The 26,104-nt window shown below is 54.1% G+C and overlaps 8 protein-coding genes across 8 annotated transcripts; 3 read left to right on the top strand and 5 right to left on the bottom strand.

Moving 5' to 3' along the window:
• Positions 1-110: 110 nt before the first annotated feature.
• ACET3X_009978 (uncharacterized protein) lies at positions 111-3,917 on the bottom strand (the record flags this gene model as incomplete). Its single annotated transcript, XM_069456152.1, has 3 exons — positions 111-722; positions 783-3,494; positions 3,559-3,917. 3 exons carry the CDS (start codon positions 3,915-3,917, stop codon positions 635-637), a joined length of 3,159 nt encoding a protein of 1,052 aa, XP_069302811.1. The 3' UTR covers positions 111-634.
• Positions 3,918-4,888: 971 nt separating this feature from the next.
• Positions 4,889-5,747, bottom strand: ACET3X_009979 (uncharacterized protein; the record flags this gene model as incomplete). Its single annotated transcript, XM_069456154.1, has 2 exons — positions 4,889-5,423; positions 5,473-5,747. The coding sequence occupies 2 exons, from the start codon at positions 5,745-5,747 to the stop codon at positions 4,913-4,915; spliced, it is 786 nt and encodes a 261-aa protein (XP_069302812.1). The 3' UTR covers positions 4,889-4,912.
• Positions 5,748-5,893: 146 nt separating this feature from the next.
• ACET3X_009980 (uncharacterized protein) lies at positions 5,894-7,472 on the top strand. Its single transcript, XM_069456155.1, has 5 exons — positions 5,894-5,988; positions 6,050-6,088; positions 6,216-6,331; positions 6,391-6,840; positions 6,891-7,472. Exons 1-5 carry the CDS (start codon positions 5,986-5,988, stop codon positions 7,171-7,173), a joined length of 891 nt encoding a protein of 296 aa, XP_069302813.1. The 5' UTR covers positions 5,894-5,985; the 3' UTR covers positions 7,174-7,472.
• A 1,751-nt stretch (positions 7,473-9,223) lies between these two features.
• On the bottom strand, positions 9,224-10,486 carry ACET3X_009981 (uncharacterized protein; the record flags this gene model as incomplete). Its single annotated transcript, XM_069456156.1, has 3 exons — positions 9,224-9,775; positions 9,838-10,192; positions 10,248-10,486. 3 exons carry the CDS (start codon positions 10,484-10,486, stop codon positions 9,224-9,226), a joined length of 1,146 nt encoding a protein of 381 aa, XP_069302814.1.
• A 948-nt stretch (positions 10,487-11,434) lies between these two features.
• ACET3X_009982 (uncharacterized protein) lies at positions 11,435-13,186 on the bottom strand (the record flags this gene model as incomplete). Its single annotated transcript, XM_069456157.1, has 1 exon — positions 11,435-13,186. The coding sequence occupies one exon, from the start codon at positions 13,184-13,186 to the stop codon at positions 11,435-11,437; it is 1,752 nt and encodes a 583-aa protein (XP_069302815.1).
• Positions 13,187-13,701: 515 nt separating this feature from the next.
• On the top strand, positions 13,702-18,235 carry ACET3X_009983 (uncharacterized protein; the record flags this gene model as incomplete). Its single annotated transcript, XM_069456158.1, has 5 exons — positions 13,702-14,249; positions 14,302-15,111; positions 15,158-15,239; positions 15,284-15,363; positions 15,415-18,235. The coding sequence occupies exons 1-5, from the start codon at positions 13,891-13,893 to the stop codon at positions 18,233-18,235; spliced, it is 4,152 nt and encodes a 1,383-aa protein (XP_069302816.1). The 5' UTR covers positions 13,702-13,890.
• Positions 18,236-18,341: 106 nt separating this feature from the next.
• On the bottom strand, positions 18,342-20,703 carry ACET3X_009984 (uncharacterized protein). Its single transcript, XM_069456159.1, has 4 exons — positions 20,433-20,703; positions 19,827-20,376; positions 19,098-19,777; positions 18,342-19,029 (listed from the first exon to the last, which is right to left on the bottom strand). The coding sequence occupies exons 1-4, from the start codon at positions 20,650-20,652 to the stop codon at positions 18,422-18,424; spliced, it is 2,058 nt and encodes a 685-aa protein (XP_069302817.1). The 5' UTR covers positions 20,653-20,703; the 3' UTR covers positions 18,342-18,421.
• Positions 20,704-23,761: 3,058 nt separating this feature from the next.
• Positions 23,762-25,875, top strand: ACET3X_009985 (uncharacterized protein; the record flags this gene model as incomplete). Its single annotated transcript, XM_069456160.1, has 3 exons — positions 23,762-24,333; positions 24,391-25,593; positions 25,668-25,875. Exons 1-3 carry the CDS (start codon positions 23,969-23,971, stop codon positions 25,873-25,875), a joined length of 1,776 nt encoding a protein of 591 aa, XP_069302818.1. The 5' UTR covers positions 23,762-23,968.
• Between the last annotated feature and the right edge of the window lie 229 nt (positions 25,876-26,104).

The raw sequence follows: 26,104 nt of genomic DNA on the forward strand, positions 1-26,104 counted from the left end.
CCATACCTCCAACTCCCTAGTCCCACAACCTCGGACAATGCACGCACCCACATCTCCACACCGTCAGTGCACACACGAATTCCAATCAAGACAAACGACATGAACAACGTCATCCATCATCCATTGAAGCATTACAGTACATCCACAACCAGATCAGATACTCTACATCCGCCAACCGCGTGTCTATCCATCCATCTACCATTCCAAAGTCCGCAAAGGGTACACGTTATGCAGGACCAACCCCTCTCCCCCCTCTCAATCACAACCACCAATGATGATACCACAAACGGGTATAAAGCAAAATAAAACCCGACTGACAAACGTCCCGTCGACAAGCAAAAATGCCCTAGCCCGTACAATGGCCAGGAATATACTAAGACAATATGTGAAGGGGTGAAAAGAAGTAGTATGCGTGTGATCGTGAACCCCCCATCCTGGGTAGTAAATGCGGTGAGTGAACCCAGGTGGACCATGAAGACGCCAATGTGCAAACAAAAAAACGTCCCAAAAACACGATACGTCGGCATGTGCCCATATCGCAAAAGGTTTTTGTCGAAAGAAAATGAAACGTATAACATATACGTGTTGTCGGCAAAGTGGTCGTCACGTATCAGCGGCGGCGGTTGTAAAGTCATCAAGCAGTAGCCATCAACGCCTTGACCTTCTCGCGCTCAGCCACAATCTCAGCCTGGAGCTTGCGAGTCTGCCTCATAGCCTCATCCCTAAACCCACATGTCAGTATATCAAACACATGCACATTAGCCTTCAGAATCAAAACGTACCTCTCAAACTGCAAATCCGCAACCTCCATCTGCGCCAAGTTCATCCGCCCAACAACCTCTTCCATCTCATGATCCGCATCCCGCAGAGCCCTCTCCAGCTCCTCGACTCTCTTCTCCAGACTCTCCGTCTTGGTCGCCTCCGCAAGACTCATAGCCGGGCCACTAGACGTAACATCCAACCTCGGCGATCTCTGCGAAAAGACCGGAGAACCAGGCAGTCTCGGCGAGAACGCAGACGGAGAAAGGAGACCAGACTTGACGCGGCGGAGATGGTTCGTGTGGCTTTCCTTGATGGCCTGGACTTCGTCTTCGTGGCGCGCGACGGCTTCTTCCGAAGATTGCTGCGCGAGCATGACCTTGTCTTCGGCCGCCTTGAGACGCTTCTCGAGCTGGATGATTTGCTCCGTCGAGCGGCGTTGGTCCTGCTCTCCGCGCATAATGGCGTCGGTGAGACGGCTCCTCAACGCGCTGTTGGCAGTAAGCTGCTGCTGGATCTTCTCAGACAGCTCGTCCATGCGGGTCGCAGCCGCGAACAGCTCTTTGCTGAGCTCTTGCTCCTTACCCAAGTGCTCAATCTCAGACTGCTGGAGCGCACGAGCTTGTTTGCGGTATTGCTCGGCTTCGTTTTGTGCGTAATCGCGTTCGGCCTCTGCGTCCGAGATACTCTGCTTGAGCAGATCTAGCGTGCGTTCTGCTTCGGCACCGGCAGCGCCGAGTGAGTCTGCATCGCTGGATTCGAGCTGCTTGACGCGAGCCAGCGAGAGAGCATGTGTGGTTCGCAGCTCGTTGTACGCCTTGTCCAAGGCCAGCGGTTCGTTTTCTATCCTGATTTCCGGGATGGAAATGTCGTGTTCGCGGAGCAACTCGCGGAGGGAACCAGTCTCTTGCTGTGCACGGTCCAGGTCCATTCGTAGGCCTCCAAGACCCTTTTCGCACTGCCACTTCTGTTCGAGGGCTTCGTCAGCGCGGCGACGTAGATTGTTGACTTCCTGGCGGAGGCCGGTGACTTCCTTGTGGAATGCGGTTCGGCGGGGGGTGAGGTTAAGAGCGGCATCTCTTTCTGCTTCTACCTCTCTAATGCGGCGCTGGAACTCTTTTTGTTGTAGTTCCTGGCGATTCAGCAGTAGCTTCAGTGCCTTGTGCAGCGCGTCTCGCTGCTCTTCCAGCTCTTTCATTGGGTTGGTGACTGTTGGCGCACCAACTGGTGATATGTCGCCCGACCGGTCCTTGACCGAGTTAGACCGTGATAACGAACCCCTCTTCGAATTCAGGCCAGCAGAGCTGCGGGCCAGTGAATTCGAGCGAGTCAGACCGACGCGCAGGTTTGGCAGAGGACCGAGGTCTCCTTCTTCAGCAATAGACTGGAACTGGGCCGGTTGTGGGGCCTGTTGCTGCTGCAGTCGTTGCTTGACCAGAGTCTCATTTTCCGTTCGTAATTGCTGAATCTCCTGTTGCATGCGCGTAGTCTCATATACGAGCTTTTCTGTATCGGCCGCGTCGCCTTCGAGCACTTCGAGGCGCGCCCTGAGCTGTGGTACGACTTCGTCTCGCAGATTGTCAGCCTCGTTGCGATGCTTCTCTAGCTCGTCGCGAAGCGCCGTAAGGAGGTCCTCGAAGTTTTCCTTGACCTGCCTTTCTTCCGCCAAACGCCTCTTCGCATCTTCGAGTGACATGGAAAGCTCTTTGACCTTGGGCGTTTCCACCATCGATCCTGCTCTCGACTTGTCGGTGACCTGGTCTTCGAGTTGTTGCACTTGCTCTTCCAGGTCTCTTCGGCGTCGCAGCTCTTCTTGTAACCGCTCCGCCATGCGCACCTTGAGTGACGCGCGCTCCTGCTCTGCCTTTCTCCGCTGCATCTCCACCTCTTCGAGCTTGGCCTCGGGATCGCTGATGGGGAAACGTATCGAGCTCGTACCAGAGTCTGAGTAGTAGTCGCTAGTTCTTCGGTTGTCAGGCATAGTGCTCTCGCTCGCGGCCTTCCAGCGCTCGACCTCATCTTCCAATTCCATCTCCCTCTGGATAGACGCGGCGAGCTCAGAGCTCACCTCGCGCAGCTCGCGCTCGAGCTCTTCTACGTGGGCGTTCATCTGGGGCGAGGATGACAGGAGGGGAGTTCCAGGCACGTTGAAGTAGGAACCGAGTGAGTTGGCGGCGGGTATGTCCAATCCGTTTGGTTTCGATTTTGACGTGCCCTGTTTGTAGCGTGGAGATCCAGGCGCTGAGTGTTCTGAGAAAGCGGTAGCCGGCGACTCGGGCCCGTTCTGGGGACGCGAGTTCCAGCCAAAGAAGGAAGTGAATCCTCCGCCGCCCGGTGATTTGGGCTTTGTGTTTTGTCGCGCGAGTGTGGGCTCGTCGGGACCGTAGTTGTAGTCGTCCATGAAATCCTCCGTGACACCGTCGAGGTCGAGTTTGAGGTCTGGCGGTTGCGAATTGTTGGTACTGTTGTTACTATTGTTGTCGTGCGAGGGCAAAGTAGGCATAGTAGGAGATCGAGCGTGTGCTCCCCGGATGCCAAAGGCCTTCAGCGCCTCGGTCCTACTCTGTCGTTGGGGGGTAATGCCGCTGGCCGATCGATCATGCCGCGCGGCAGATGGGACAGAGGGCAGGGCTTTGTTGGAGCCTCGCTGTGCGACAAAGAGGGAGCTTGCACGAGACGATTGGGAGAATCGGCGGGGCGCAGCTGCCGTCAGAGGCGTTGTTCCATGGGGGTTGCTGTGTCGTGTAAGTGAGTGCAGTGGAAAGGAAGGCGCGTGTCAAGGAAGAAGTAAACACTCACTCGTCCAGGTTCCGGGGCAGGAAGAGGTCCTCGTCGCTCAACGGCGGCGACAGGATATTATCGGGGGCGCGTCCTCTTTGAGCAGGGAGATCAGAGCCGTTATCGGTATAGAGTGCAGCAGGTGGTGTTTCTTTAGATTGTCGATCGGCACCAAAGCGACCAACTATGGGGGAGTCTGCGGGTAGGGGCTTCCTGCGCACCGGGGACTGGATAGCGACAGGCACAGCTTGGGACGACTGGGAGCGAAAAGCAGCAAAAGACGATATGGCAATCGAGGCCAGGGACGAGCCCTTTTGGCGAGGCGGCGAGGCGCTGTTGGGAGGATGCGCGCCCTCGGGGGACGCTTGGACGGCTTGCATATTCTCGTATTATTCCCCCGCGATAGACATGACATGCACAAATGGTCGACGCAGAGAGAGGTGCAGAGTCAGTCCGCCAAAAGTCGGTTGTTCAGAAAAGGGGATCCGCCTAGCGAGCCCAGGTCCATGTGCCGGCGAAGGGGCGCTTTGGGGTTGAGGAGCAGATCGCAGCCCTGGAATTGGTCAAGTCGACGCGCTCATCCGTCCGCGATGGGCGGTTCGCGCTGCTCGAGTGGAGCGAGCCGCGCCAGGTACACTTTTTAGCCGGCCAATAGGCGCCGCAGACTAGGGGGCGGCTCTCGGGGGGACGTCGTCGAGGCTGCGATGCTGTATGTGATTCGGGAACACACCCGCCATCAAAGGGGACGTTGATTTCAGAGTCGCGCGCTCCGGTCGACGACGACGTCGACACTGACACACACGGTGAGAGGCGACATGCGGAGGCGCCCGCGGACGTGAAACACTCCACGAGGCGCCATCGCCGCTCACAGCACTCGGTCCCAATGCATGGCCAACGCACGCCTGCCATGTGACACGCGCAACGGGTGGCTTGCAGACACTTGCATTCACCTTTATTTTGGCATCGCGCAATCTTCCGACTCACGGCATCCGCCAGATGCGGAAGTCGTCACGCTAGGGGCAGCTGTCTTGGGCATGCGGCTCAGCTGCGAACGACGGACAGTGCTCGTCGCAACGAGTCGTGGAGACGAGTCCAGCCTCTCGGCCCAGCTCAGCTACCGGCGTGGCATGTTCGCACGGAAATGACGAGACCCCTGGGATGCAATCTTAGGTTCATAGCTGCGGGTGCACATCTCGCGGCCAGACCAGCATGTGCCTGTGGCCTTGACTCCTCAGGCATGCGTCCGACTTCCGCCGCCGCATAACTATCATGCAACAGCAATGGCAATTTCACCTTGGCAATTTCAGCACCACCTGGACGATGCAACGGTTGGTGTGTGGTCTGATATTAGCAGTTATAATAAGGTCCAGGTGGATCACCGCCAGCCGCCAACCCGCCCTTCGTCCCACCGCTCCTTGCGCTCTGCTCGAAGGTACGCAACCTTGCGGCCTTCTCTCAACCGCCTCACAAAGTCCGTTACCTCGCGGTCGCTGGCCACGGCATCTCCACCGCCAAAGCCTTCGCCTTCGAGAAAGCTCTCTTCCAGTCCCCGACAGAGAGCCTCTTGCTCGCCGACTGAAGCACTCAGTCGCTGATACAGCGCTGGCGGACTGAATTCTCGCAGTGCTTCGTCCTGCTCAGCCTGCTTTGCTCTCCACTGACGTTCCAGAGCACGGAGTGCCAGCAGACGCGACTGGCTGCTGTCACGCTGGTGCTGGACATGTGCTTCAAGCTGCTTGAGTGACTCTGCAAGGCCCACATTTTGTGCAAGAAGTGCCTGCAGGGGTGCGATTGATGCGGGCAGCGACGGATGCGTTGTATCAGGATTGTGGACTATAGCATGTTGCAGTTCTGGTGTCTGAAGCACATGATGCAAGTCCTTGGTCCTACTCGTACCTTAGCAGTGCGTGTATCATGGACGCAGTCTTGGCATACGTCTTGTCCCTGAGCACGTCGGGCAGCCAGCCGTCTTCTGGCGGTTGAACTGTCGGCTGCTCGGGGCCTATCTGGGAATACTGCTGCTGTGCATGAGGACTTTGCTGCTGGTCTCCCGGGTGCGGTGATTGACCCGGTGGGGGTGGGGGCAATGGAGGTCCCTGTGATGGAGTCGCATTCCCACTTGAACGTCCTGGCTTTGGCGGCGGGGGCGGGGGCGTCGATGCGTCAAAGTTGTAGTAGTTTTGGGAGTGACGTGGGGACGAGTAAGCCATGGTGAAGTGTGAGACTGAGGTACTGTTGCATGTGACGGTGTTGGTGGTGCTAGCGCGTTGAGGTGCTTGATCTAATCTTATCTCATCTAGACCCCTGCAATGAGGCCACAGCAGCATCAACCAACTCTGGGACGCGCCTGCTCACGCTTTTGCCTACGCACTTTGTCGTTGCCTACAAAAAACCGCCCTCCCTCTGCACTCCCTCGCCACCTCCCGACACAGCGACATCACCACGAAAATGGCAAGCACATCCCCGCCAACGCGCCCAACCTGCTCCCGCTAACTCGCGACTTCCGCCCCAGGCCAATGTTATAGCAAATTCAGGTCACGATGACATGATTGTACGTTCTATATAAACTCCACACAGGCCTCCGCCTCTATCCTCATCCTGCATCCTCGCTTTCCAGGCCACCCACTCGCGCAATGGCTAGTATCAATTCCGGCCCAATATATACTAACGAGGTACAGCATGACGCCGTTCTCGACTACTACGGCAGACGGCTCGCGACATGTTCGTCAGACAAGACCATCAAGATCTTCGAGGTCGAGGGCGAGAAGCACACACTAGTCGAGACACTGAGAGGGTACGTCACCACTGCGGAATGTCTCTACTTCCACACCGAACCCTCACTGACTGCCACAGCCACGAGGGCGCCGTCTGGAGTGTAGCATGGGCACACCCCAAGTACGGCAACATCCTCGCCTCATCGTCGTACGACGGCAAAGTCCTCATCTGGCGCGAGCAATCCGGCAGCTGGCAAAAAATCTACGACGTCGCCCTCCACACCGCTTCGGTCAACCTGGTCGCATGGGCCCCCCACGAGGCGGGCTGTCTGCTCGCATGCGCATCGACCGATAGCAACGTCTCTGTGCTCGAGTTCAAGGACAACAACTGGACACATCAGATCTTCCATGCGCACGGCACGGGCGTCAACAGTGTGAGCTGGGCGCCGGCATTTGCACCGGGACAGGTCATGAGCGCGAGCGGGAACCAGGCTGGGGCTGCGAAGCGACTTGTTACTGGAGGCAGTGACTGCCAGGTCAAGATCTGGGACTTTAGTCCTGAGAGCGGCAGCTGGAATGCAACGCTACTGTACGTCCTTCCATTAACTCGACGACATGTATGAAACTAACAACATCCAGTGGCATCCACGGCGACTGGGTCCGCGACGTAGCATGGTCCCCCACCGTCCTCTCCAAATCCTACATCGCCTCCGCGTCCCAAGACAAGACCGTCTCCATCTGGACATCCTCGGACCTGCGCGAGTGGAAACGCACGCAGATTGATGTCGAGGCTGCGGCGTGGCGCGTGAGCTGGAGTCTGAGCGGCAATGCGCTTGCGGTTAGCACGGGCGACAACAGGGTCAGTCTGTGGAAGGAGAGGCTGAGCGGGGGCTGGGAATGCGTCAAGACGATTGAAGAGTAGAACATCCGTTGTCCAGTCGCGGCGCAGCCTGGCGTTGTCAAGCGTTATGAAGTGTGGTATGCGCTGAGGCTGAGACCTCCATGGTGGGGTACAACTAGAAAGGAGGTGTATGGCGAGGAACCGGGCCGTGATATTACTGAAGTAGGCACTGTTTATCGGAGTGGGAATGAGTGGAGGTTATGGTAGTGGTATGATGGGGACTGGGATGGTCTTTGACCGAGTATGGTAATGAGTGGATAGTATTGATGCGAGCGAGTAGTGCTAGACGGTAGTCTTGAATCAATTTCTCCAACAGCAAGCACTGGTAATGCGGACCTTGTGTATTGTCGTTCCCTCGTGTTCACGCTATTTCGTCTTCTAGCTTGTGTCGTTGAGACATCCTGGCTATCCGAAACTGTACCTGCGTAAGATCGCCAAGTGGCCGAGTGGGATAAGGCGCCAGGTCAAGTGCGATGCCGTCTTCGATGGTTTTTGGAACCTTCCCAATTCGGTAGTTGAGACGGGCGCTAAACTTCAGCCTCATCGAACCAACGACATGTGACCCTTGTTCCTGAATCCTGATCTCTTACAGCCATATCCACTTCGAAAACTAGTATCCACTTCGGTTTCCTCCAGTAGTCGATAATCTAGCTCTAGTGATATCGGTGTGCCTTTGAGAAAGACGCGGCCGCACTTGCATGTGTTGCCTGGACGCTAGCCATCTACCGCCCATCTGCCTAACTTCTCAATTCCACGCATCCAATCACTCTTGTCAAATCCATCCACCAGAAAGAGATATATACTATGGCAGCCGCAAACGCTTACAAGGAAACACGTCCATCCTTTTCCACGCCACCACCACAACCACCAGCAACAATGTCCACCAATCCACCACCATCGACCCAAACACCCCAGCCCCTCACCCCCTCCCAACTCGAAGCCCGCACCATCCTCACCCATCTCCTCACCTGCCTCTCAGCACCAAATCCACACACCACTACCCCTCGCTCCACCGAATACTCAACCTGGATCTCCCACCACACCATCCCCACGCTAACCACCACCCTCTATTCCACCATCCGCCCCCAACTCTGGACCTTATTATCCTCCCGCCTCTCCCTCGACGCACTGAAACACGTAGCCGGCGATCTACGTCTCGAGCCGCAGCAGCACCGCGGCGCCATCTATTTCAACGGGATCCTAGGTGTCGATAAACGGTTACGAATGTATATTGGTCAGAGTCTGAATTTGCGACAGAGGGTGGGTCAGCATTTAAATTTTCGGTATCGCAGGGATCATTTCTGTTTGCATTATTGGGCGTTGGAGTGGAGTGTTTTTAATGTTTTTGGGGTGTGTGGGGTGCTTCCGCCTGCGTCGACGACGGCGGAGGGGGTCCCGGGCATGGAGAGGCCGGATTTGGTGATGAATGTGTTGGAGATGTGGATGAGTCTTGTTTTTCGGACGTTGCCTACTAGCACGCTGGAGGAATGGTTACCGGATGATGAGCTTGTGGATAAGGGGAGGAGGATGGCGAAGGAAGGGGTGCTTGGGGGTTTGAATGTGGCGAGTCCGTTGGATCAGGGGGTTGAAGCTAGGGATATGCCGTTTGTGGATTTGAGTGGGGAAGTTGATGCTGTTGTGCGGGATTATGTCAAGGAGGTGAAGAGGAGGAAGGGAGATGTGCAGGTAGTGGAGAAGGTGAAGGGTGTGGAGGTGGATGAGGAGGAAAGGGCGTTGAGGAAGAAAATGTATGCGGAGAAGGCGAGGAGGTATCAGAGGAGGAGGGATACGGATATTGTTGTTCCGCAGTGGGTGTTCCTGGGTGCTGTAGCGGTAGGAGTAGGGCTTTTGTTGTTCAGAAGCAGTGGGGGGCCGGGAGGTAGTGGACGGTGGAGGTAGGCACATTTATTTGGAACCTGTTAGAGATATTCAATATGCATGACATTGTACGACACCCAGGCTGCCGCAGTGCTGCTAGCGCGAGAAACTTCTTCATCCAACAAGATCATCATCTGATGTTCCCCCCTCCTCCAATCTAATCTCTATATTGTGTAACCCAGACACCTAGCACCTACTGCCCAACAGCATAAGGAACAAATCTGCTACATCCACCCACATCCGCATCGCTACCAATCCTCCAGTACACACCACAATCATAGCTCGTAGTACCACGCGCATTCTGGCACGACAACGGACACGTACCGTCTGCATTGTACGTCACCTGACAGTTCGTATCCACAAAGTTCGGGTTCGTCGCGCCGAAGAGGACGTAGGCGGAGAAGCCATCTGCATTCGGATCCGTTTTACCAGTCGATCCGGCATATGGTCCGTTGAGCACTTTCAAATTGTTATTGTTGACGGTGGTGAATTGCAGGATTGTAGGGCGGCCTCTGGCGTTGACGGTCCTGCCGGTGCCGTCGTTGGCGTCGGCAATGGGGTTACCGTTGTTGCCGCCGCCGATCGCGTAGATGGTGAATGTGGGGACGGCGATGACGGGGGAGGTCGCGGTGTAGATGGTTGTTCGCTCGGTGACGGTGGAGGTCTCGGTGGCGGTGTTGGTGATTGTGTCTGTGACGGTGTCGATCTGCGTCGCAGTTGCGGTCTCTTGGATTGTCAGAGGCACCTGATGGAGAGATGTTGGTTAGTCACTTGAAACATGGCTTGGTGGGCTAATTAGACACTTACTGTGACTGAGACGGTGGTGGTCGTGTGAATGCTCAACGTTGTCGTCGTAGTCGTGCTAGAGGTAGGTACGGATAGGCAGTTGCATGCTGAAGTAAGGGCCTTGCCCTCAACGTAATTGGCGAAGCATGAAGGCTTCTTGATAACCACAGCAGCGGCCCGCTTTTGTATCGCTTGTGGGGATGCACATGCAGTGATTGAAGAATAAGAGACGGTCGAAATGGTCTCTGTTGTAGTGGTCACTGTTGTGACGGTAGCAGAAGCCGTCTCGGTCTGAGTTGCAATCGCGGTAATCGTGTTGGTCGCATCAGTGGTCGTAGTCGATCCCGAGGTGATTGTAGATGTTTCCGTGAGAGTTCTGCATAGCATGAGTAACATAGACAAGACCGTGGGATAGAATTGTATCGTCTTACGTAGTGAAAGAAGTGATCGTGGAAGTCTTCGTGACTACAGGGATCTTGAGGTAGGAAGAACAGAAGGGTGTGGCCTGGGGTTGCTGCTTTGCAACAGTGACAAGACCGCGTACTACATCATAAAACAACTTTGAGACGATTTGAGGAGCCGGCTCAGGAGCTGCATTGCGAGGGACGGAGAGGCCGGCAGCGGGGGCAGTGAGACTCAAGGCGAGCCCAGCTACTTTGGTGAAGTGCATGTTGGAATTCTGGTAGAGTGGATGCTCAATCGATGGAGTAGATGTTGCTGGATGCTGCTGGAGTGAAGCAATCATACACAACAGAGCCGACTCTTATAAGAACCTCAAAGGGCTCGATTTTCCTTTACTCATCTTGTCATGTCGCTCTGGAACTCGTCGTCTGCTCAGAACATCAAGCTCGGTGAGACCGACACTATCGAGCCGCTGCAGCAGAGAAGGGAGCTGAACTTCAGCTGTACCAAAGCCACAGACATAGTACTGTTCTGTTTCCTCGTCAAGTTAGCCCTGACGCCATGAAGGTACATGGGCTGCTCGGAAGAGCAAGGCTTGAGGTGTAGACCGCGATAGTATGGTGTCCAGCCAGCCAGCCATGTAAATCTTCAGATCAGCCAGTCTCTTGGTACCAACAGATCTGGCAGCACCCATGTAGAACTTGTAGACGATTCCAGGTCTCCCTTGGCCAAGTTACCTAGGAAGTGCCCAATCTGGTAAGATTTTACACCAGTACCCTGCAGAATCTACGTTCGCGTGACTTTATTCAGACTCGGGGAACAACATACTTTTATCATCCCTTGTCTGCGCACGATGAGCGACAGGGTTAAGTAGGCCTAGAAATCGATTTGTGGTGTTGGCAGCTTGGAATGGTGCTAGCGGCGGCGCTTTGCCTCGATGCATCTACTATCTATCCTAAAACGTTACGATCCAAGGCTGCTCAGGTGACGAGGGGTTCCGCGCTCGGACGCTTCGCTAAATGACCCTGCAGTTGTCAAGTCCACATTAGGATCCTCGCTCCGGTAATCCCGCCTTGCGAAGCTGCCCAGATAGAAGACGGCACTTGGGTTGAGCCCAGAACTTCGAGGCTGTGGACCTGATTCATCGTCAAGGATGTGCCTGTCATCACCAAAAGAGGACGTGGACTTTGGGTCTGGCTGTGGCGACAATTTTCAACTAACCTAAGTTGCAGAGATCGTCTAACGGGATAGCGACTGTGTTGTAAAACTCGATCGCGGTGACGGGCCCTTTCAGGTTCAAGCACCAATGAACCGCATTCTTGTACTTCGTACCCATGCGGTACGCGACTTCGGCGTCAACACGTAGATTTACCCTTCTGTGCAGCTCCTTTGCCTGAGACTCATAGAATTTGTCCATGCTCGGCGACAAAGCAACTGGTGGTGCCTTTTCAGGCTTGTACTTGGCAGCCAGCAGCGCCATGAGGGGAGACCACAGCGCAATCTCGAAGAGCACTAAGCCCAAGGAGTAGATGTCGTAGTGGATCTGGTACCCAGAGGCTGTTTCGCCTTGGTACAGCGGATGCCGATATATGGCTGCTTCTAGGTCATGTAAGACCTTTCCACGGTCAATGGTCTGGGCCTCGGTATGCTGACGGGAATAGCCGAAGCCTTGGACCAAGGCAGTTTCGATCTGCCGAAACCCAATCACAGCCTCCGTGGAGTAGATCTTCGGAAAGATGATGTTTTTACTATTGACGCTTTTGTGCATCCAATCGCTGCCATACAGCTTAGCGAAAGTGTACACTATACGTTTGGCAAGGCTGTATCGGGCTTCAAGTGCGGGCTTGAACGGAGAGTCGAAGAGCTTGCGTAAGGACAGTGGCTCGTTTCCGGCCGCTCCTAGGGTATCAAGCGGACCCAGCGGAAAACGGAAGATGATCCACCAGCAGTGGCGATCTGGATCATCCGTGTATCCCACTGCTTGCAGAGTTTGAAGATGGCGTTGGCTGCCAGGTTTGCCCAGGAGCGATACGAGTCTTCGAATGCGCTCTTGCAGGACATCTTTGTCCTCTTCCGAGATGTTTGTATCGTATTCCTTCTTCTCGTATAGGTATGCAATCTCGGGATCGTCAGATCCGGGCCTAAGGAAACGAGGTCTGACCAGGTCAGCGGGACTGGTGCCGCGAAGGCTCCAGTCGTCCGGTTTGGACTTTCTTGGCAAGGATGGTGCTTCTTGTAACGCTATGACCTTGCATTGTGCGAGATACGCAACGTCCACCTCTGAAAAGCTCTTCTCATTCGGCGAGACCTTCTGGAGCAGTGACAGCCTCTCTACATCGGATATCTCTTGGACCATCTGGAAACTGAAGCGCGTTCCTTCCTGCTGAACCTCTCTCCGCTGATCCTCGAAGACGAGCTTATGCAATCCACTGATATGTTTCTCGAGGGTGTCGACAAAGTGCTCAAACCTCTTTTTGTCCCGGACGGCCCAGAACAGACGACTTGCAACCCTGCTTTGTTTCTGGTTGGTTGCAGAATCTTTAAACTGCTCGGTTTGGATCATTGTCGTCAGGTTCCTCTTCGGATTTGAGTTTTTCAACACACGGTGCAAACTCCGCCGCATCTGCACTACCATAGCGTCCGCCTTCTTAGGCTCTGTATCAGCAGCCTCTTTGGGTTCCAAACCGTACTTATCGCTCTGTTGTTGGAGGCTGGTAATGAGTGACTCGATGCGTTGTAGCGTTCTCACAATGAGATCACCCAATGGATGCAAGGCTGGTACAAGCCTGCCCTCGGTAAGGCCAGCACTTGCAGCCCAGATGCTCAAATGCGCCTTTGCTGTTTCGATCCGGATCACCTGGTCTTCAGTGTCCTCGTCGAAGCTGATTGTGTCGTCTAGTATTCTCATACCCTCTGCCACCGCCTTGAACACGATTGGTGCGAGACCGATAATTTCGAATCCAGACATGATTGTTAAGCGGGCAAGCTAGATGAATGATACAATACGAAGGTGTTTCTGAGAAGCCTGACCTAATGATATACACTGTTACTTTCTTGATAGCCTGCCATGTGAAATGAACATGTATACCTTTAGGGTACAGCTTGATAAGAACAAGCTTCCTTGTTTATAGAAGCGCCTTAGCTCGATGGAGGAACTCAATCAATCCGGATGTACTTGCGCATCCGTGTTGGTAGTGCGCTAGTATCGGCCGCTAGGGCGAAAAGAGCAGGTCAAGTCACAAGTTGTGAAGGAAGTGGTCGCTACTCCACGACTGGCTGCGACACCAGCTTGATCGCGGCACACACAGGGTCGATGTTGTTTGAATGAACATGATGAGGTGCGTTTTTCAGAAATATGTATAGGTATACGAGCTCGGTTACTATGGACCCCTCATCCCGTCTTGGCAGCTGAAACGTGCATCTGACGTAACCAATGACCGTCTCGGTACAAATTCCTGGCGCATCAGCTCCAACACGACATTACTCTTCTCGCTGACTGTGCATCCGCTTTTCGTATGATTTCTCTTGGCAGCTGAAACTAACACGTGCTGTTGTCCTCCGAAGTGCAGATATGACAGGATGGTTCTCTCTAGAAAGCTCCCAAGGTCTACAAGCTACTACAAGTTCATGTACTCCGACCGCCCCCTGCGCTGAACTCCAAACGAATCCGCAATGGAAGAATTTGAGTGGATTAAGTCATCATTCGGAGAATCTAGCTACGGTTCAGTTAGCGATGCCGTTGCGCTGCCTGAAGAGTCAACGAAATCGAAGACGATACCTGCAACAGCCCCGCAGGGTTCTTTCTCTTCATTTGTCTGCCATGTCACCAGTCTAGAGCGCCAGCTGCGCTCGTTTTCACCTATTGTTCTCGATGATTCCTCCACTGTTAAAGTTACAGGCAAAATCCTAGGTCAAGGAAAGACATTCATGGTCAAGCATGCTCAATGGGTTCGTGATGTGAAGGAGCCGCCTCTTGATGTCGCCCTAAAGGAGATCATCCCAGACCTCCGGGCACCGAGCCAGACTGCAAGGTACGTAAGATTTCTACGAAACGTGATACAATATACTTACTGAATGTTCAAGTTCTTCTACTGGCTCCAGCGGTTTCGCACAGACCGATTGGAAGGAGATCTTATTTGAGATCCGGGCTCTCCTTCACGAGCCGATTCGATATCATCCGAATCTAATCCGACTGCTGGGCATCCAATGGGGCCTATCACCAATTACCGAATCCACGTACCCAGTGCTTATCATGGAGTATGCATCGCATGGTACTTTCGCGGCTTTGCAAGCCTCTTCCGAGCCGTTGCCATTTACAGTAAAGCAAAAACTGTGCTACGACGTCGGGCGGGGCCTGTCTGCGCTCCATGCTTGCGGAATTGTGCATGGAGACATGAAACACGAAAACGTACTTATTATACCTGCTAAGGAGCCACTGAACGGTATTTCATACACCGCGAAGCTTGCCGATTTCGGTGGAGCAGTAATGAACATGACGTCTAATGAATTTCGCAAGATGGAGACTTGGACATGGCCCTTTCAAGCGCCTGAGATAACGAGTGATCAGCGACTCTCTAAAGATGGAATGGTACTCACCGACGTGTACGCTTTCGGCTTACTGGTCTGGAGGGCGTTTGAAGACGGCCAAGGGTTCGTGTCGCTTCCTGGCGCAGCACAAGATGCACCTGATGAGGATAAGCGCAGCCTGAGCGCACGTAAAGCATCAGAGAGCTTCACTGCTACTGCTGTTGCTAGTGTTCGCGACTATGCTAGCACGAGAGGAATGTCGGAACGCTGCGTGGATACAATCGCGTTTACCATTATACACACCGTGCGACTGAAACCAGAGGATCGAGATCTTGTCATGGCTCAAGCAGCATTGCGAGGCTTACGGTATGATGAGCATGTTAATGAAAGATTCAAGACTGATGAAGTACAGTCCAGGTCACATACCAAGATATTTGCGTTTCGTCAAGGAGAAGAACGAAGAACTAGCAGCCAGTGAGAGTCGGAGACCACCTGTAAGTCAGCTTCCAATTGCATGTCGTCGCTAATGAATATTCAGGGAAAACACGGCATCACTCGAGATAGTCTTTCATTGTTTCTAGGACGATATGGAAATGATGTAGATTTGCAGGACAATATGTACAGTCGTTCTAGTCTTCAGTATTCGTCCAGTTTACTAACGACTTGCAGTCCCGGCTTCCGACCTCGTTTGGACGAACCTAATCCTGAAGAAATGCTATTCGAGCCAGAGCGACTGAAAAAGATCTTGACTTGGGACCAACAAAAACAAATGTTGAATGAACTGAAAGCGGCCGCCGAAGGCATTGCAGGTACACCTGGGGATTCTTTCGTGACAAACAAGACTATTGCTGCGTTCTACGTGTTTCAATGTTATCTGCTCGAATTCGGCACTACATTCGACGCCGACGAGACCATACGGTGGCTACTGAAAGCCTCTTCGGACGACGATAGTCATGAGGATGCAGACTACTTGTCGCAAGCTTGGATATGGCGAATCTCACGCGCGCTTGAGGTCAACGCTAACCTCACCCAAGAGAGACTTGAGTCACTTCTCAGGATCTCCGTGATGCGAGGTCACTGGAGTTGTCTTCAGGACTTACTTGAACTGGTCAACAGCAGTACTGGAGCGGCTCAACAGCAATGGTCGACCAGCTTTCAGCAATGCCGCAATCTGTTACTTTCGCATATGGGTGCTGTTGGAATGGGCTACTTCTTCCCGCCGCACATGACACCCCCATGGAACAGAGTCAATCTGGGAGATGTCCATCAACTCGATGAGACTATCGCTGCCATTGTCGGCGACGGTTACGCATCTTGCCTAAGATTACCAAGTCCTCGACTTCCGGGGTCGTCTACACAACGAAATCAGGACAGGGAAAAGACTGCATTTGATCGGATTTATGTCAACAGACGAGGACACGGTCCATTACACTACGCCGCCGCAACTGGCAATCTGGATGCTCTGCGTCACATGATTGCAAAGTACGACTGCGACGTGAATCTACCAAACCAGCACGTTGACGAGACCCCTCTCGTGTGCGCCTGCTCTGGCGGAAAGCTTGATTGTGCATTACTATTGCTCAACAACGGCGCTGATGCGAACGGATATTGTCATGGGCAAGAAGGACCGCTACATTGGCTGTGTAGCTTCATGCCCCATGAAATGGAGACGATCGCATCCGCATTGATCGCAGCAGGGGCTGATATTGAACTGCGCTCTGGTGGCATGCGTACGGAAGTCCGTGGCATCAAAGCTGATTGGGAGCGTATTTTCGAAACCCAGACAACGCCACTTGGGAGAGCGGTGCTCATGAATAATCTCCCAGCAGTCAAGGTGCTACTGAGATTAGGAGCTGATCCTCTCAGGAAGAATGCCAGGAAACATCCAGATGAGTGGAGAGGCGACAACGCAACAATGGTCGACGTATCGTCGCCTTTTGAGCTGGCCGCCACGTTGACACTTCCAGGAATCATCGCGGAGTTCATTACTCATATCGATGGTCCTGGTGGTGCACCCAGAACGAAGCTTCTAGATGTTTCCTCCGCGATTGATCTAGCACGCGGCCAGACAGTGACTCAGTTCGATCCACTGTCGTTGCAAAGCCGTCTCGTTCGCCACGGATCCATGTACAAAAGCAATCTTAAACTTACTTGGATGATACTACATGCGCGCGCAATGCCCTTCCAGGGTGGCATGCCCAGCGAGGAGCTCCAAAAAGAACGAAGCAGGACCCTGTGTAACGAGGTAGCTCGCGGAAACCTAGACATTGTAGAGTGCCTTTTGGGACTCGGATACAGCGCTAGTGGAACCTCAGACCATCGACCCCTGCAAAAGGCTATCGAGCGAAATCACGAAGACATGTTCAAGCTTCTCATACGCTACCGGGCAGACACATCAGTTACGATGATGACTCATGCGGGTAGTATATCACTGCTTCATATCTGCGCGTCACGAGCACGCCAGTCAAGACCGGGAAGATCTATTGCCGATGCTCTCATCGCAGCTGGCGTGCCAGTCGAGAGCACGGACAAACGTGTCAGACCACCCCTCGCAATGGCAGTACTGAACCAAAACTTTGACGTGGCCCAAGCCTTGGTTGAGAACAACGCCGATGTAAATGCAATCTACCCACTCCAAGTGCAGAGTTTGAATGGACCAGAGACCAGATATGTCAGTGTCCTTGTAGAAGTCCTATCTCAGCATACGAACCGCACGCTAGAATCACTCAGCTTCCTGTTTGGCAAGCGTGAGGGCGGTCTGGCCCAGCGGCCTGCATTTTACGTCGATCTTACCAGCAAACTCACAATTCTACATCTCCTCGCCGGCAGTCCCAATTACACGCAAATCGGCCAGATCACACCCAAGATTCTCAACCTTTGCCTGGAAATGTACTCTGACGATGAGCTCATCAACTTCAAGCACCCACTCTTGGGCACTGCTCTGTACCACGCTGCCACAAATGGACACAAGGCCATGGTAGAACGGCTCCTGCAGTACGGCGCAGACGAGACACATATTGCGGGTCCGGACGTCGATGGTTCCGTGCAAAATCTGTTCAGGTCGAGAGACTCGTGGACACCGCTTTGGGCTGCGATATTACGGCTCGACGAGGAGCTCAGGAAGGGGGTGTCATTTCCCCCGGCTGGACCACCCGGTGCATGGCTCGAGTCGAATTTCATACAGAACCTTGAAAAGATTGTGGCGTTCTTGCTTGTCAATAGCGATGATGGGCTGGCGGAACAAGCTGCCGAGCAGCTGAGGAAGAAAAAGGAGGTACTTGTGGCTGAATCTCGTGAATTTCGAATTGAGAGAGCCAGTGCGAATAGAAGCAAGAGGACCAGCGGGGAAGAATACCCTATTGATCTTGGAATGCTTTCCGACAAGGCTGGAGAGAACGATGAGAAGGCTATACGGGAGATGTGCACAGGTCTTGAAGACGATTGGAAGACTGGGGAGATTCAGGCGATCCTTGAGGGCCTACAGCTTTGAAATGCTACTTTTCAGCTTGCTGAGTTGACTGTATGGCTCACTAGAAACTTGGTGGTGGTGTGGATCTAGGCATGCTACCTTCGTTGGCTAGGCGGTATACATAGTATTCATAGTAGTCTTGACTAATACGGCCGCAAACGGAATAGATCCTTGGGCATTGTATCCAAACAAAGACCTGAAACCCATCTACTCTCCACCTGCTCTCCTCCCCAGCGGCCTCGTCTCAGCAAGCGTTCCGAATCCCGCCCGACCTGTACTCACACCACCGTCATCTACCAGCTCTCCATACCGAACTTTCATACTCAACAGCTCCTTTCGAACACCCTCTTTACCATCTTCTTCCGTATTACTCTCAATCAGCTTCGCCATCTCCGTGCGCCCTGTCGTCGTAGTCGCAACCTGCAAGAACCCTCCATCCGTCGCAGGAACACCATTCTCAACCAGCGACCAGATTCCGATGCCGATGAAGACCAGCGCAAACGCGAGAGACAACGCATATGGAATGATTAGATTGATGGGCCGGGAGAAATGGTACGTGGTGCGGTACTCGGTGATGTTGACTGGATATGGGACGTGCCATGTGTCGAGGGTGAGTGCAGAGATGCTCACGTTGATGAGGAATTCGTTGAGCATGGCTTCGCTGAGGTTCAGATCGCGGCGCGGGTCGAAGTTTTCCTCGACGGTCTGCTCATAGAAGGAATTCAGATCCCATGGGTCTTCGCGTCCAGAGTTGTGCACGGATGTGATGTTGTATCGCTGTGTGTTGAGTGCGGACCACTCGATCATCGTATTGGCTGCGAAGAACAAGTCAGTTTCAAAGGTACGGTTTCCGTAATGGTCAAAGCAATGTTCTTGAACGTACCATTCTCGATGGGACTGAAATCGAAATCAATAGTGGTTCCGTTCCACTCAGGATACTTGTCTACTTCGCCAATCCATGAGTATTCCAAGGTCTTGAAAGTTGCGTCCATGGGCGCATATTCGTCCCAGCTGGTGAGACGTTTCTTCGTAGCCGACACCCAGTCAGCGTACTCTGGAGTATCCACAGGGATGTCAGAGATGTTGGGCCGCGGTGTTCCTGCTCCGTAAGAAAAGGTGTAATCGCTCGTAGATACATTGGGCATTGGCTGCGCGTCTTTGGTGACATGACTGAGATGTCGCACGCCTCGGGTGTAGGAGACGTTTACATTCAACAATGCCGAGAAAGGCTCGCAGATTCTGCTTTTGGTGCTCACGGCATACTCGTAGATCTCTGTGGTATCGTCGTAACCCTGAACGCCAGGGTAATATACCGTGCTGGCGTTGAAAAAGGGTGGAAGCCCTGAGGCGATGTTACTGTCCCAGACACTGGCGAAAGTGGGCGGCAAGCTGCTCATATCGTCAAAGTATGTCCAGTTCTGCGTCTCTTCTCTGCAAGCAACCTGTAATGTCGGGTATTCGAGAGAATAGCTCAAGTTTTCGTTCTTGGGTGAGGGAAACTCCAGTATCCCCCCAGTCAGCAACACGAGTTTTGCCAAACTAAGAAGTGGCCTTGATGGGCGTCTGGAATGAAATTAGCAGGTCGATCAACTGCAAACACACATCGACTCACATGTATTGGTAATAGACCACAGCGACCGGATTATCTGACTCCACTTCCGCTTCCCCTGCCATGGACGCCCTACGCAGGTACGCTAGACTCGGTGTCGAATTGTAATTAGGATAGAGCAGATCGATGTCATCCGGCAGTCCTGGATTCATAACTGAAAGCCCCACATTCCTCATCTCAGAATACGGACTAGAAGTGACCGTCAAAGATGACGGTGGATAAATCACTGCTATAGGCAACAGCCAAACGAACACAGCCATGAAGAACAAGAACGGTGTTCGCGCAACGATTTTGACCTTGGCCAGCTCGAACGGGTTGGAGCGCAGATGGAACAGCTGTTCGATCTGGGATACGCGAAGGAGTTTTTGCCTGAAGATTTGCCATAGATGCTGCGTGAACGAGATGCCTATGCTGGCGGCGAGGGATGCTTTGAACAACGTCGTGATGAGCAGAGAGATGGCAATAACTTCGGATTGTTCGAGTAAACGGTTCTCCGCGAGCGTACCGTCAAGACGGATGTAAAAGATCGCGTGCGCAACGGCGAGTAGCAGAGCTGGTGTGTGTAAGAATTCCGTGCTTAATAGTGGGGGCGGACTCCGATTGCCCTACCAAAGACAAGGAACACGATGATGAGCGCGACTGTCGCGCGCCGGCGCGTCCAGCTGGGTGTCAGCCATGGTGGTTTCGAGATGGTCGTTCTATTCGATTGCGCTGCGGAAGATGTGGGTCTGGGAGAGATCGACTCTCTGCCGCTACCGGGTATGAGGTGTACCGACTGTTGGACATGCTTGTCTTTGATGTTGACAGTGTGATAGATTTCTTCACTCATTGTGCTCAGCGTTTGCACCGGTCGTGTACATGGAGGACAGGCGAACTTGATGTCGCGATGGATCGAGGAGTAAAGGTCTCGACATCTTCGGAATGAAATAGACCGCCAGCATTGTGGCCCCCAAATATTGCTACCTGAGTACAGCGGCTAATCTCTTGGCAGCATACGGGAGGGATGGGCAATCTCCGATAGCAGGGGTAGATTCCTATGGCTGGGTCGTTCCAAAAACATTTTCAACATAGTGCGGCTCCATCGCATGCGTTAGAACCGCCACACCGTTATACAATGGTGAATGGCATGAGTTTTGTGTTAGGGTGGCTCGCATGGGTGGGTTTTGTGTGGCTTTGACCTCCGTGCGCTCAAGCGTGAACAAGCACTTCTTATTGGTGGGGAGGAATGCAAAGTTCCACCGATCCAGCATCTCTACATGCGACGCTCGTGCCTAGTACTATTTGTTGTATTGATGATTCGAGTTGCACAGAAAAAGGCCGCGGAAGCATAAGATGCAGGAAGGGTTATGTAATTCTGATATTGGTTACTTGAATGCCGCTGGGCCTTGAGAGGTAGCCCCTGTATCTTGACGACTACGCCAGCCAATAAGAGCAGGGCCTAACAATAGACTGTCTTCGACGCTTAGTGTAAACGCTCCAGCCTCAACCTCAGCCTCATTTGGCCAGCAACGCGCTTATTCCGATGTCTACTCGTGCCACGCATGGCTTGGAGAGCGAACAAGTCGCTGGGTTCATGACGATACTGACGTTCCATGCACGAACCCATCCTCCGCACATCTAAGCAAACCAGGAAAGGAGTCTTACACCCGATCCACCAAAACCGAACAACGGGGAAAAAAAACCAAGGGAGTCTAAACAGCAGTCCTCTGATTCCGATGCAAATACCCCTTCTCCCCCCTCTTCACAATAACCCCACCCTCACACACCGTCCCATTCGCAACACCCCGCATAGCCGCCTTCCCATGATCACAAATCCCAAACATCTTCCCGTCAGCCGAGCACACCATCGCGCCATCAGTACTACACGCCTCTCCGTCGGACCCAGCAATCGATTCCCCACCTCCTCCTGAAGAAGGTTCAGAAGATGGTTGCGGCGAGACAGATGCAGATGCAGATGCAGCAGGAGGTGTGCCAGTGGGTCGGAGGGCCGCAGATGGAGGGACGACGGAGCCAGTTGGAAGGACAGCGGAGCTAGCGCCGGGAGCAAAGACGCCGTCTGTTGGGGAGGGCAGAGCAGGCATGGGCGCTGTAACTGTTACGACGACACGGAGCGTTGATTGTGTGCCTGATACGGAGGGTGGCGAGGCCGTGGGCGATGAAGGAGCTGGTGGTATGGCAGATGCGTTACTGGGCGCGGGTGCAGGACCAGCGTCTGCGTTACCATTACCGCTACCACCACTACCGCCAGTAAAAGAGTTTGCTTGCGAAGTCTTGCCCGAACACAGATCGACAAACGGGCCTGTGCCAACGGACATGCCGTACTGTCCTGGGTTCGCAAACGTATAGTCTTGGCTTTCGATGTTAGTACCGCACGATGTACCGACGCCGATGTTCGCGACTGCCATGTCGGGAAGCGCATCGAAGGCCGATGTATCATCGGAACCACCAGAGACTGTAATCGGCGCGCAGTTCATGTACATCTCGCGATTCCCGACTTTGTTGAACCACGTCCACGCCGTTGTCATGACGCCATTAGGAAGCTCAGCCGGCACAGTAAACTTGAACGCGTTGTCAGTGCTAGGACCGTTTTCGTCGAGATTGCCTGCGACCTGGATGGGACAGCCGCCTTCGATGGAATAGATGACTTTCCACGTCGAGTCTTTAGTCGGCTCTGGGTCGGTGGTTACGCTGATTTGGCAGGAGCCGCCGCCGTGGACGGCGGTGCCGGTGAAGGAGAGGGTTTGTTCGGAGCCGACTGCCCACTCGTTCATGGTGTTGATGGTGTAGGGCACGGCTTTGCAAGGGAAGTCGGAGCCGGAGGGGTCGAGAGGGGAGTTGTTGGGGTTGCCGTAGGGGACAGGGCTTTTGAGGATCATGTGCGCGGTTGCGTGGAGCGGGGCCATGGCCAGCATGGCTGCTGCGGCGATGAGGGTCGACTTGGGGGACATGGTGTTTCTTAGACCGGCTGAGAAATGTGTCTTGGTAGTCGGAAAGCTCTCGATACGAAGTACTAGTTGGGAATACTTCGATGGTGCGTGGTTGTATGTTCGTGGTCTCGGTAAGTTGGTAAGGAAGAATATGGGATAGCGATTTAATAGTCGCAACGCTGTGGTATCATAAAACAATAGCCCCGCCGGTGAGCAATAGAGAATGAGTTCACAATGAGAAGGAGTGTGGATAGGAAAGGTAATGATTGTAAAGAATCAAGGAATGTGAAACTGAATGTGGTGACAGCCGTGTCGTGATGGTGGTATTCAAGGCTTTTTAAAGAATGAACGGGAAGCGCTGTTATATCACCCTGGTAGGTTAACAGTGAAGGCGGGTAGTTGAAACGGTGATGGCGGTTACTTGACAGGGATGATGGCGAGCTGGTGGGGACGGCGGTTAGCTAAGCAAGACTGCGCAAGCCTCACCCGTTATGAATAGCCATCGGATCTACTGCTTCCCACCTGCCCGATATCACGAAGCCGCCTACGCTATGTGCCATGTAGAGGATCAGGGTTGATCATCCGGAGGTTGAGGGGTACTAGGTGCATACAACGACAGGGAGACGTCAGGTTCCACGTAGCGAGCGCCAATCATCACACAGATATGACAAGGTTCGCATCAAATCTCTGTCTATTCCAGGAAATGCCATATGCAGAAATAGAAGGCGATAGGGCTTGCGAGAGCCGTGGGCCATGTCGAATTATGGCTCGCTGATGTCTGGCACGGAGGGCACAATCTTGGGCGTGAGGATGCGACTCTTTACGAAAGAGTGTTCGACGGGCGCAGCGATGAATGCACTGGTACTGTACGGTTGTGTGAAGAGTTGTAGTCGCACGGTGAAGTGGCAGCGAGGTGAAAGGAAAAGAGCGCTAGATAGTTGCGTGCTAGCGGGACTTGGCAGAACTAGCCGCATCGCAACCGCGAAAGCATTCCATCACCGTCAGGGACGCGCAAGAGCATTTGCGATTCAAACAATTTTCACTATCCGACAGAGCGCAGGCCGAATCGCGAATCGACCAGCTTTCCAACAGCCCCGGTGCCCCCGTTGCCGCCTACAGCGTCCACCCCGGCCTCGCGACGCGTTCAGTGTTGGCGAGCTCTGCTGAGCTTCCTCACGTCTCGTACACGAACCACGGACCCGACCCGTGTCAACAGCCATGTTTACGAGCACGGGCAAGACGGCGCCGCCCCAGGCCTTCATGTCGAGTTATGCGCCGCGCCTACGAAGCCACGGAAACTCGCTCATATCGCCAATTGTCCCGCCCTCGAATACCCTCCCTGCGCCGCGCGTGACCAAACGGGGGACGGCCGTGGCCAGCTATGCCGAAGACGCCTATGACGATGACGACTTCGAGGACAGCGACCGCCCGCGACGGGCCACGGGACTGCGCAGTGTGCAAAAGATGGACGTGGCCAGCGCAGACCACACGGCGCAAATAGCCGCTCTGGGCCAGGAGCTCACTGCGCCTGTCGACCTCCAGGGCATCTGGCGAGACTGGATGGGCAGGCCAAAGCGCACACTGTGAGTGGCATGGTGGCACAGCCCAGCCATGGCGTGCACAGGGCTAACACGGCGCAGAACAGAAAAACAAGTGCAGACGCAGTCAGTCCTGCCCGTCACACTCATACCCATCCGCATAGACATGGACATACAGGCGTTCCGGCCTGACGCACCGCTGCCAACACCCTCCAACGCCCGCGAGTTTGGCATCAACGAAAACCTCCCCGCGTACAAGCAGCCCGACGTCACGCCCGCGTACAGGTTGAAGGACTCGTTCCTCTGGAACCTGCACGAGGCCCTGACAACGCCCGACCAGTTCGCCAAGCAGTTCGTCGACGAGCTCGATCTGCCAAACGACCGCAAGCCCCTCATCATCTCCCAAATCGCAAACCAGATCCGCCAGCAGCTCGAAGAGTATGCCGGCGTCGCACTGCACCCGCTCTTCCACTCCGCAAACGCGCCCGCGGTCCAGGGAACGAATGCAAAGACAGCTCTCCCTGCAGCCTCTCGAGACGGCACCTCCACACCCCAAGTACCCCTCACCAACAGCGCGTCGACGCCCGTGACCAACGGCGTATCGCACACAAACGGCGCGCAGACACCAGCGAGCATTCCAAACGGCATCAGCGCAACCGCGACCGCGCTACCATCCGAAGAGCTCCACAATCCCGACGACACGTACCGCTGCATCGTCACCCTCAACATCAACCTTATGAACCGACTCTACACCGACAAATTCGAATGGTCACTGCTCCACCCCCCAGGCTTCGCAGAAATGTTTGCAAAAACAACATGCGCCGACCTCGGACTCTCAGGCGAATGGGTAAACGCCATGACCCACAGCATCTACGAAGCCGTGCTGCGCCTGAAAAAAGAAGCCTGTGAGAACGGCGGCTTGGTAGGCGATGGCGAAATCGACAACGATGCTGTTGAGCCCACGATTGGCGCGGGCTGGCGGTACGACCAGGAGCATTTGTGCGATGAGTGGGAGCCAAAGGTGGAAATCTTGTCGCCGGAAGAGATTGAGAAGCGAGAGGGGGATCGCGAGAGGCAGATCCGACGGCTGCGCAGGGAGACGGCGAGGTTCTCGAGTACGACGAATATGACGGGGACGCCGGCGAATGAGTTCTTTAACAATATTGAGGGGCAGGAGAATATGGGGCGGGGCGAGCGCAGTAAGAAGAAGAGGCGGTTTAGGAGTTTGAGTCCGGTGGGCAGAGGGACGCCGGGTGCGGGGGGTGGATCTGGGTATGGTGGGCAGGATGGGGGGTTGCAAGAAGGGTATGTTTTATTCTTCACCATTTCTCTCCATGGTATGATATATTTGTGGACACCGGGACTGACAATAATTATAGTGAACGACAAACGTGGCGCTGCGCACACTGCTGGGTCTGGGGCACCGCCGTCTGGGCCGTCCGCGACGGACCAAAAGGCCCTCGCACCCTCTGCAATAACTGCGGATACCTCTACGAACGTGACAAGAAACTCCCGCCCTGGAGCGAGAATCTGTTTTACCATGAGAGGCCGCAGCACGAGGTGCAACAATATCGACCGCAGCGGTGAGAAGAAGAAGAAGATCTCTGAAAACATATATTATTTCAAGTGCTGAGGATACCCACCCACCCACCTTGGCCGTTGATTCTTCACTGCTGATGTTTGTTTTCTTTGTCTTTTCACAGCTCGCGAGTCGCTGCAGTGGACGATGGCGACGGCGACGGCGGCGATGAGGCTGGCGGTGGAGGTTCTTTTCCTGATGCATTTTCTGCAGCGTTGGCGTCTTGGGCTCATCGAT

The sequence above is a fragment of the Alternaria dauci genome, chromosome 10, assembly GCF_042100115.1.
Source record: "Alternaria dauci strain A2016 chromosome 10, whole genome shotgun sequence".
Taxonomy (NCBI): Eukaryota; Fungi; Ascomycota; class Dothideomycetes; order Pleosporales; family Pleosporaceae; genus Alternaria; species Alternaria dauci.

Coding starts and splice junctions, on each gene's coding strand:
- ACET3X_009980 (XM_069456155.1), top strand. Junction 6,332..6,390: donor CTAGTCGAGACACTGAGAGG/GTACGTCACCAC, acceptor TGACTGCCACAG/CCACGAGGGCGCCGTCTGGA. Junction 6,841..6,890: donor AGCTGGAATGCAACGCTACT/GTACGTCCTTCC, acceptor AACAACATCCAG/TGGCATCCACGGCGACTGGG.
- ACET3X_009984 (XM_069456159.1), bottom strand. CDS start 20,652: ATGAGTGAAGAAATCTATCACACTGTCAACATCAAAGACAAGCATGTC. Junction 20,377..20,432: donor CATCGTGTTCCTTGTCTTTG/GTAGGGCAATCG, acceptor TACACACACCAG/CTCTGCTACTCGCCGTTGCG. Junction 19,778..19,826: donor GTGGTCTATTACCAATACAT/GTGAGTCGATGT, acceptor ATTTCATTCCAG/ACGCCCATCAAGGCCACTTC.